General features: G+C 30.3%; 1 protein-coding gene across 1 annotated transcript in view; it reads right to left on the reverse strand.

Moving 5' to 3' along the window:
* Window positions 1-11,121, reverse strand: part of LOC105622803 (cadherin EGF LAG seven-pass G-type receptor 1-like) — a 63,864-nt gene that overhangs the window by 19,715 nt on the left and 33,028 nt on the right. Inside the window, exon 2 of the mRNA XM_012204214.1 lies at window positions 9,268-9,373. Within this exon, the coding sequence (XP_012059604.1) occupies window positions 9,268-9,373 (106 nt within the window). The remainder of the gene's footprint in view (window positions 1-9,267; window positions 9,374-11,121) is intronic.

Here is an 11,121-nt window from a genome sequence, read left to right on the forward strand (position 1 = left end):
CACACACACACACATATACATAGTGATACATAACAAAAATCCTTGATGTCTTTATTAATTCGTACAACTCGCCAGTTCAGAAGCGCGTTTACTGCAATGCGGATTTTCAGTACAATTTTGCCACGTACAATTTCGCGTAAACGATGGAAACACAGAGGAAAAAAGCGACTCGCGTTAGGCACAAATTGGGTAAACTTTAGATATATGGATGTCGGAAAAACAGCGAGTTCCAAAAAATATCGCCAGTGGAAGAGATGAGTTTTATTTACACTGTATCACGCAACTACGAAACTGCGACCAATTATCCCGATACGAAAACCGCTTCGAGCGTTTGCTTGCGATTGAAATTTTCGTTGTTCGTCAGAGAGCATTTTTGGCAACTTGATTTACCTTCAAAATGAGAATATAATATGCAGCAAAAACATTCTTAACGTGAATGCGAAATCAAATGAAATGTAGAGAATAAACAGAGACACAAGAAGAAAATAGATTTTCGCGGTAGCGCAAATTGCGGAGAGATGTGAAAGTACGAATCATTCTATTGATAATCATGATAGATGTAGACAGAGTCAATCACTTCGATAATAAAATGATTTAAAAATGATTTATAATTTTTAAAGACATAAATTTTAAAGACGTGACCTTGTAAATTTGTTATTTATCTATCAAGCAGAGAGTTGAGAATTGAGATCTTTTTATTATATTTTATCGCAAAGTCCGAATCGAATCCACTCATATGATTACATTTCTGATAAAAGTCCCGCATATATTTTATCGCGCAATAAAAATACAGATGCACCCTTTAAATCGCCCGCATAACCGCATCGCAATTTACAATGTGATTCTCCTGTAATTTTTCGCGCGCCTATCGTGAGATGTATATGGAGGTGTCAGCCAATCGTTAAATTGCAGGCGTACCGACAGGCCCTTATTGTTAAAAATCCCTGGCAACAAAGCTTGGTGTAATCGATAACTGACGCGGATAACAAGGCTATGTGTTTCGCGCCCCTGACACGTCGCGCGTCGATGAGAAAATGCACCGACATATAATGCAACAATACAACGCTTTGTTTCTGAACGGGCATACGGCAATAATAAGCATGAATAATACCACGGGGACCACATTTCTCGATTAAATTTTAAACTCTAAATTTCTTGCAGTGAATCTCAATTCCAAGAGAGTACAACCACCCTTAAAAAAAGGAAAAATATTTCACTTCTTAAAAAAAAAATGACAATTTTCACTTTTTATAGAGTGAATCTCTTTTCTGAAGTAAGATTTCATTCTTTCGAAGTGAAAATTCACTCTGAAAAAGAATGAAAATTGTCACTCTTTTTCAAGAAATAAAATATTTTCATTTTTTTTTCAAGAGTGATTGTATTTTCACTTTCTTGGAGTAAGATTTCACTGTAAAAAATTTAGGATGTAACTAAATCAAATTTAATTGAATTTTAACTCAATCGTTAAAAAAAACATACAAATGTAGATGCATTTATCGGAGTAAACCATTTTAACTAAAATAAACGTAAACACGATTGGAAACAAGGAGAGCTTTTATCTCGTGAAAAATACTTCAATGCAATCTATTTTTTTCATCTTCTTTCTTTCTCTTTGAAATTTAAAATAGAATTTCAGAGAGTTTCAAATGCAGTTCCGAAAATGGAGCAATAGTATTTAATGAGGTTAAAAGGATTGCAGTCATAGAAGATATGTTCGCCATCGAGGGAAAACTTACGTTACCATAAATTATGCAGCGAAATCCATACGATCTTCGCAGATCATTATCTAAGATCGACGGAGCTTGCGTGGGAATTTAGGACAAAAGTTACATTTAGGTCGTGGCTTTAATTCGTATTCTAAAGGTATGGAGGAAGAAGGGATACGTGATTGATTTCTCATTCTGATCAGTAATTTTATTTTGCTCGGCGTCGAGAAGAGCAAGTTGATCTAAGAGTTTCATTACTATTCGTAAGTTGCCGCCGCTTTGTCTCTCGACCATTTTCGCGCTTAATTAAAAACTAGTGGAATCGGTAGAGATCCTCGTTAGTCTTTTTACATAGTTTTAAAACGAAGAAAAGAGAAGATGGAAACTTCGATGAAACTCTCTTATTTCGCGCCAGCTGGTCCTTCTTCAATTATCAAATAATAATACTATATGATTATCACATAATAATTTTGGAGTAGTGTGTATATAGAGTAAATAATTCCAAAGTAAAATAAAAACTAATTGTTATTTTGTAATGCATGGATAAAATAAGATTAATTAAATATTATAAAAATATAATTTATATTCATGATTCTTATTAGTAACGAACATTAATTTTTCGTTAATCTTAATTGTTGTATTATTTCATTAAATTTAATTCTTAAGTAGAAAATCTTCATATTCGCAAATATATTTTATTTTCTTCGCCTTCCTGAAAAATTTCGCTTTTGCCAGATATATATCGTTCGAGTTATCGAGCAAATTCGAATCAGTGATCTCCCAGGAGAAACAACTTAGTTTTCCGACAGGACGCGAATTTTCTCAATCGGTATATAGTAGTTGCATTTCCATTTCCACGTGTCGAGGATAGACGATGCAAAGTTCTTATACACATTTTCGGCGTCGCGACGTTCCCGATCCGTGTCACTCAGATTTCTCTCTGGGGTTTTCTCCGTTATCTCGGGACAAATCTCTGTAGAATTGTTCCCATAAACCATAAGACTCGCCGCGAAACTCACTTTACTTTGCAGAAGCCATAAGACGAATCGGGACCAATGAAACCAACGTGCCCTGGCGGTTGATCATGATTTACGCCGCTCCGTAAATAGCAACATTCTCTAAAGTGAATTTCTGCGCTGACGAAATTTCGGGTCGGTTTGCAAATTTCAAGAAAATTTTAGTTCCGCATTTTTCATAATTTAATGTAATGAAATATTAGCATCCTAATGTGAAAGAAACTTGCAACGTCTAATTTTAATCAAATTATAATATTATACATTCCTCGCATTATAAATTATACGCTTTACTCCGAAATATCGCGAAGCTCTTTCAAAAGGATATTCTCACAGTTCGTTATATAACGATAAATGAGTAAAGATATTTCATAAAACAAATATTTAAAATTTATCAAAAGACAATTAAACTTTTATATATGTGTAATAATTTTTAATTCCTCTTATTATTCAAAAATAATCCGCATATATTATTTGTAATGTATACAAACAATATGTTGTATTTCATTAAATTTAATTCTAAAAAAATTTAATTCTAAAACAATCGGATATTAAAATTTCCTGGTACTGCTTATACTGATAAATTTATTTAATCTCCGTTTTACTTTCAATCTTAACCTTCAGAAACGCGCTCCACTAATGCTGTATGCGATATATTAAATTTCTAAATATAGCAAAGACAATGCTCTTCTGTGATACGCATAATCGTACTAATTATAGTGATTTAACGCGCGCATTATTAAACTTGCCAGCTCAAGCAATAACCTTTAATATCATCCGGGACGGCGGGTTGTATATCACTGACAAGTATGAGCGTGGAATTCACTATCAATCTTCTTCACAAGAATTGTTTTCACCATGAATTTACAATTTTAAGCTATGTATGTACATCTGCGTATATAAATTTCAAATATATCATTTTCAACAAATTATAACATTAAACAATTTTTGATAATAAACATTTAAATAAAACGCAAAGATGATATTTTTAAAATCTTGATTTATAGTGATAAGCGATAATGTTCTTGTAAAAATGAAGATCGATATTATTTAATATCTCCGAATTAATATTTATATGTTATATTTTTATTAAAGAAATTGTAAATTAATATATCCGTTTATATTTACAATCATAAAATTTAAAATTTATGATTATAAATAATTTTGTATTTTATAATTTTTATATAAAGTCTATTCATTGTAATCTATTGGTTGTATCTATAATTGTATCTATAATTGTATTGATTAAAGATATATATTGACTAATTTAATATTTCAATATAAAATTTTCATGATGTTAATATATTATATTTTATATATATATATATATATATATATATCGTTAATACTGATGTATTAACGTACAAAGCATACACAGTTGTTAATGAGGATTTCAAATAAATTGGGGCGAACATTAGGAATATTAGGATAGATTAATATCCCTTCCATTCGTACCTTTTAATTCCGGCCAAAACATTATCTCGCTTACTAGACTTTATCTCGCCTGCCAGCATCCCTAGCTGTGGTACAGAGCTCGTAAACGTGTCTGACTTAATGCGAGACGGCGATATATCGAAATTGCGAAGCGCACACGGAATGCACTGCTCCATTGGATGGAACCGAAAACGCCGTGAGAATGTAAAACACAGCATGAAAGTTGCATGACCACATGATATATTTGGATAATCAGTAACAGAGAGAAAAAGAGGAAATTTATATTTAGAGCTTCTTATATCATTTATAGTAGATAACAAAGTGTAGAATTTTTATTTCTATTTTAAATTCCTATTCATTTTATAATAAAATTTTAATAATGTTCACAGATTGTTTACTATTATATTCTTTATACGTAGAAAGTTTCCGTTCTTCTAATTAGAATAAAAACAATTTTTAATTACATTCAAATAAAGTAAAAAAGGGCTAATCTTTCGTGTTATTTTTTTCCATTTCTTTCATGCTGATTTTTACTTATACTTTTATATTCTTGCAATGTTTATCTTAACTTTTTTAGCTATCTATAAATATATTCTTTATTTCGCAGTACTTGCTTCAGACTGATAAATCGATTTTTCCTTTTTCTTTTTCTCTGTTGTCTCTATTTTCTCTTATGTTCTTCAATTTCCGCAGAAACGAGCACCGTGTGTCAAAATTGTTTAAAATCGAGATCAAGAAAATATGCAAGAGGTCTCGTGGTTGAATTTATTTTTCGTCTTCATGAACCTAAGATGGGTAACAATAAAGCCGAATTGCTTCGTGACGGTCGCGAAATTACAACAGACAGAGATTTATCTCCGTCAAGCGGTATGATAAAGCGAGATTTTGCTGTCTCTAATAAACTCCTTCTCCCTTCCTCATTGCATCTGTCTTGTCGCCAAAAAATATTGTTATTGATATTTTATCATGCCGGATAAAAAAGAACGTCAAGTTATTTCACAAATTTATGTTATCGGTTTTTTAAAATGATTTATCAACAATCGTATATTAATAACAGTATATTGAAAACTATTAACAATGTATTCGTTAAATATGTCATATAAAAATAACTCTTTCTCTTTAACGTATATAATCTAATAATTTTATTTATTATATTCGTAATTAATTTTAATTGTTAGAATATCAAGTCATACAAATACTATATAATATTTTAGAAACAGTGTGTCCTGGAGATCGAAAATTGAAAATACCAAGATTGAAACTTAATATGTATTATAAATAATCATACATAATAATCAATAGTATCAGCTGATATTGCCGAGTTAACTATTATTAAGAAATTTTAACAAAAAAAGACAAACGCCAAGGACGTGTGCCAGTCGATTTATTGTTGCGAGAAACGTTTAATGTTTTGTGAAAATGAATTTACATTAAACATTCTATTCTTTGATTTTAATTTAATTATTAATAAATGATCGAGTATCATGCTTTTTTACTGGAATCGTTCGATTTGGTGAAGCTCTTATTGTTCAGCGCCGTCCGAAAATTGTGGATAAATTACATTTAAATCGAAGAGGAAAAGCTCAAAGTGCAATGCGAAATATAAATCTAACAAGTATCAGTTAAAAAAATAATTATCATAAATATCGCAACGGAATGGTAATTAAAAATTTCCATTTCTTGACGTTTTGACATGTTTATAAATCAAATTAATTATGGAGTTAATCGGTTGCGTATATTGATAAATGTTACGCACCAAATAATTATTCACAGAAAATTATCGCATTTTGTGCACAGAGATAACAATGACTTGTCACACAGAATGACAGCCTGGTAATCTCGCGTATTCAATAATGTGCCATTTACATTTATTTACAAAAAAATTATATAATTTGTACATGTCATCTAAAATTTGTTACTAATGATCAACTCGTCAAAATTAACTGATTACTACAGTATACGTAATACCTTCCTAACAAGCACGTATAAAATGCAAATTAGCTGAGCAGGAAAAATTCGATATAATCTGAACTGGGAAAATAAATCAATAACAGATGATGAATCGGTATACGTATAAGCGTAGTACTTGTACATATTGTGCGCACCACTGGCCAGCTTTGACCTACTTATGACTCGAAAACTAATGTAACTCCAATACATTATCAGGATTTTCGATTGTAATTAATCTCTAACATATAACGAGCTATTAATTTCCAGAATGCGCTATTAAAATTTTACGGTAATTGCGAGATGTATTGTGTGTGCATAATAACTGATTAACTGATTTAACTGATTTCTACTACATATGAATTTTTTACTGAAACATTATTGTACTGTTATATCAATCTTTTGAAATATAATTTCAAATTTCCATCAAGTTTAACGTTACACTAGAAACTCGCTCATCGTCCTATATATTCAATGTAAATTCGTCTTTGCGTACTGATACGAAACAAGACCGCAATTAGGAAGTTACACAAAAGGGTAGCTTTCGAAGAGATGGTACCTCAACCTCGTAACATTTAACACGTTCGCTTGTAAATGTTTCTTTGTTAAGATAGATTCTTTTTTCCCGCCTACTACATGTACAACGAGATACATCACTTGTGTGTAGGGTCGTTCTTGGTGGCGAACTTTGCCTAGTGTTCGCGATCATGAAATTTAGCACCACGTAGAAAAAACACTTTCTCAACTGAAATGACCGTCTCCTTTTTCATGCGTAAAATCGTCGATTTATTTCTGGTTTACTTTCTTTTTATTCGTCCTCTCAACTAGTACCCATTATTTATTGATAGTATGAAGTTCAAGTATCAGTTAGTTCAAGTGTCTATTTTTTTTGGTGATTAGCAAATGTAGAACGAAAAAATATATTTTACACATTTTACTATTCGGTTATTATTTTCCGGTGAATGATATTTAATTAAATAAAAGTAATATAAAATAAAAAAATGACATATAGATTTCATTTTATCAAAAATGAATAAATTCTTCGTGAAAACTAAAAAAAATATTTATTACGCAATGATGTTTAAATTAAATTTGTCATATAATATTTATAAATTATTCAAATTACGAAAAAAATAAAATTAATTTTGTTCATATCGTACAAGGAATTTTATATTCAGTTATAATTTTTTTCTATTTTGCTGGATATCAAGCAAAACAGATATGAAAATATTCTGTTACGATATTCTTCAGAATCTATGAATATTGATTAATATCAAATCAAAAATATGAACTTGAATTATATATTACGATGAGTAACATGTAAAAAGATTCTCATGTTTTGCCTACATTTTTAAAACGAAATTCATTTCACGAGAGGATATCAAAAGATCAAAGGCCACGATTTGTAACGACAGAACTGCGATGAATAACATTTGACCTAAAAAGAATCTCATTTCAGCATGAATTTTTTTGGCTTATACATACATTTCGGCATATACTTTTGTCTCAATCTCCACGAAGAAAAATATACCACTGCAAATGTAGCGAACCTTCTCGTTATCTAAAGGTGAAGAAACGAGAGTGCGCTTGTTTCTTCGTTGTTAAATCTAAGAGAAATTCTTTTCGTTTGCTCCTCTCAAAGCATGTATGACATATACACGTTTTCATTTCTGCAGGAAGAATACAGAAATGAAATTTACTTTTGCCAGTGAATAATATTCGTAACATTTTTATGATTAATGGTTGGTATTCTATGTCATTCTTTCTTTTCCATTTATCGTTATTATGCAAATACTAATTATTAGCGCGTTTCTGAAAAGAAAAACTATTACATTATTATATTCTAGAAAAAAATTGTAGATTTCAAGTAATTTAAATTACAGCTTATAGAAAAAGCTTGTAATAGAAAATAATTTTTTAAGATATTCGATGGTAATATTGTATAAATTTTCAGTGTATAATCTCAATAGATTTAATCAGTTAATTGATATATATTTCTCATTATTTTCAATTAAAAATAATTATAAAAGTCTACCTCAATAATAGGGATTAATAAATAGTGTAAGGATGATCAATAATGCGGTTTTAATCTCGTTGAAGTCATTAAATGCGATTTACAGCTAATTTAATAATCGTGGGATAGTGTGACAAAATTAATAATATCACACGCGATATTAAAATCCATGGAAATAAATGAGAAAAATTTTTGGCACAAATCCTGTCGCTGATGGCGAAAAGTTGATGTCACCGACACGCAATTAAAACTTGGAAATAGGAATGCTGCACTAATTTCCGCTTTGAGTTCTGAACGCTTCCTAACATCTTCCTACGACTTTTCTCCTTCTGCCTGCGGTATAATCGCTCGAGAGAATCCGGAATGCTTTCTCCCGTTTGTCGGTAACCGGCATCGCATTTCGCCGGGAGAATTCGAGTGGCAATGTTAGGCATCCTCATGTATGAGGACGCCTGACATCGCTTCTCGGATGTTTCCGGATGAAAGAAAGAACAGATGAAAGAAAAAAGAGAATTCTGAAATCTATCGTGTCTCAAGACGAGCTTGTGGAGCTTAATTAAAGAGAATTCAAGTGCGGAATATTAGACGAAGGAAGTCTCGACGAAGCTTTTCTCGGCACTCTCGCTGATGTGCCGAGCACGAAACGGAATTTCTCTTTCTCTTTCTTTCTCCCTCTCTTCTCTCTGAAAATGGAAGAACCAAAAGCAGCCACCGGAATTTACACCTCGATAGATTTAAGTCGATTTTCGCATTATATTTGTATAAAAGGAATCGGAGAGGAAATACAAATATTTTACTAATATACTCTAAAGGTTTTAAATGAAAAATGTCGTATTAATCCAGTTCTCACTTTTTCCAGTTATATCTGGATAACCATTATAATTCAAATTTGTCAGAGATATGTCATCTCAAAGAAATTTTCTGTCAGATATCATATTTTCAAACAGCTTTTTAATAATCATCCAATATTTGTAATGTGTTTGGAGATCGTGCGTTATTATTATATTTCATATTTTACGTAAAATGTAATAGTAGATATTTATAAATTTTTTATATATAAAAGGATTCTTTAGAAAAAATTTTAATCTCGTATATCTCATATATACAAGATAATTGTTTCGTAATGAATAGAAATAGAGAAACGTAAACATACCTGTACTCCTCCAGCGCCTACGATGAACAACAATTGAACCATGAAAAGGGCTGCCAAAAGATTCATTAGGGTCGTTCCTGCCAGACTTCTCAAGTCAGAGAAGAGGCTAAAACATAAAAAAATACAGTCAATTATTAAAAGATTCATTGATAACTACAGAATAAAATTTTATTCAGCTCATGAAAGAAAAATAATTTTACATAACACTAAAAGAAATATTAATTCTTTACTAAATGTATTTTAGCTCAAATTAGGAAATAATCAAATTAGGAAATAATTAGCATAAAAGTAATTAAAGAAAATTACTTGGAAATTACCGAAAATATAAAATGGGTCAAATAAAAGAATCATAAATATTCAGAAGATTGGCCACGAGCACATTACATTATTTTTACTAGGATGATAACGATATAAAGAATAGATGGAGAAACGAATACGAGAGTGAACGTGATACATTACGTCCACGCGATAACACGTTCGTGGGAGAAATATCTCGATATCGAGAAAGTTAAGTGTTCAGTAACAATCGAAAGTTTCCACAAAGAAATAAATTCGATAATCGCCAATCACGTAACTTACAAGAAAAAGATATCAGTTGCATTTGTCTTCGTATGTCAATCGAAGAGAAATGTAATTTAATTTAAAAAAAACGGCATTTCTAACATAAATATTAATATTAAATATTTAATATTTAATATAAATTTAGTTTTAAAGGGACGTGATTCTTTGGTTTTATTTAAATCTTCAATTAAGTCATTTTAATGAAAATATTACAGTGTTATTAAACTCTTATAACGACAGATTTTTTTTAATTTGTAACGATTATAATAAAATAATAATATATAAATATCTATTATACTAATAATATATAAATATCTATTATTATTATGATAATAATAATTTATTAAGTATATTTATGCCGATACGAATAAGAGATTATTAAATATTGAAAAATAAAAAATCTTATGTAAAAAATAATTATACAAAAACATTGTTGTCATCATTATCATTAAAATGTCATTCTATCAATAGATTTGTATATTATATTATTTTCACCATATTAATGGAAAAAGAATTCTATTTCAATTAATATACGGAAATTAAAACGTGTCATTCTTGTATATCACTCTTTATTGCAATCGAAGTGCAAGCAAGCCGCGACGAAGATAGGAAATCCTCTTAAATTATGGATTTGCCCCACTTTTCGGTTGCCTACAATTAAGTGTCGCGGACCGTTCGTGCAGTCATCCTCGTGAATAATTCGCCCATTCCGTGAATAATTCATAAATCGCTGCCGAACGGCTTCTAGCGAGAAAGGAATCCGCCGCTGACGGAAACAAAGGAACGATCGCGATAGAGGAAAGTTACAAACGAGAACTATCGCTCTTCCATCTCAAAGATGAACGAAGGCAAAATATTCTGGTTAAAGAACGGCTACCACAGAAAAATGCGATTATTAATAAGGCGATGGGCAAAGGCAAGAATAACGGAGTTAGCTCGTAGTAAAGATCAAGCTCAAAATATCACACTTGAACATTTTCAATTTAAAAAATTATTCGTAAAACATAGTATCTCTAAAGACACTGAAATACGAAAAAAAATTTTACATAAAGAAGATTCAAAGAAAAAGGAATGTTCCAATAATTCGACAACTTTTTAAATTATATTTTTAAATAGATATAAGTGCAATCATTTTTTTGATAAATAGGTAATGATATAAATCAATTTTATTGTCAGCTCTAAGAAAAAAAGATACATGTATTCTTTTATATAAAAGTATATATATATATATATATATATATATATATAGTATATATATTATTTACTTTATAATAATTATTTACTTTTAGTAGT

This window comes from Atta cephalotes, assembly GCF_000143395.1.
Source record: "Atta cephalotes unplaced genomic scaffold scaffold00048, whole genome shotgun sequence".
Classification (NCBI taxonomy): Eukaryota; Metazoa; Arthropoda; class Insecta; order Hymenoptera; family Formicidae; genus Atta; species Atta cephalotes.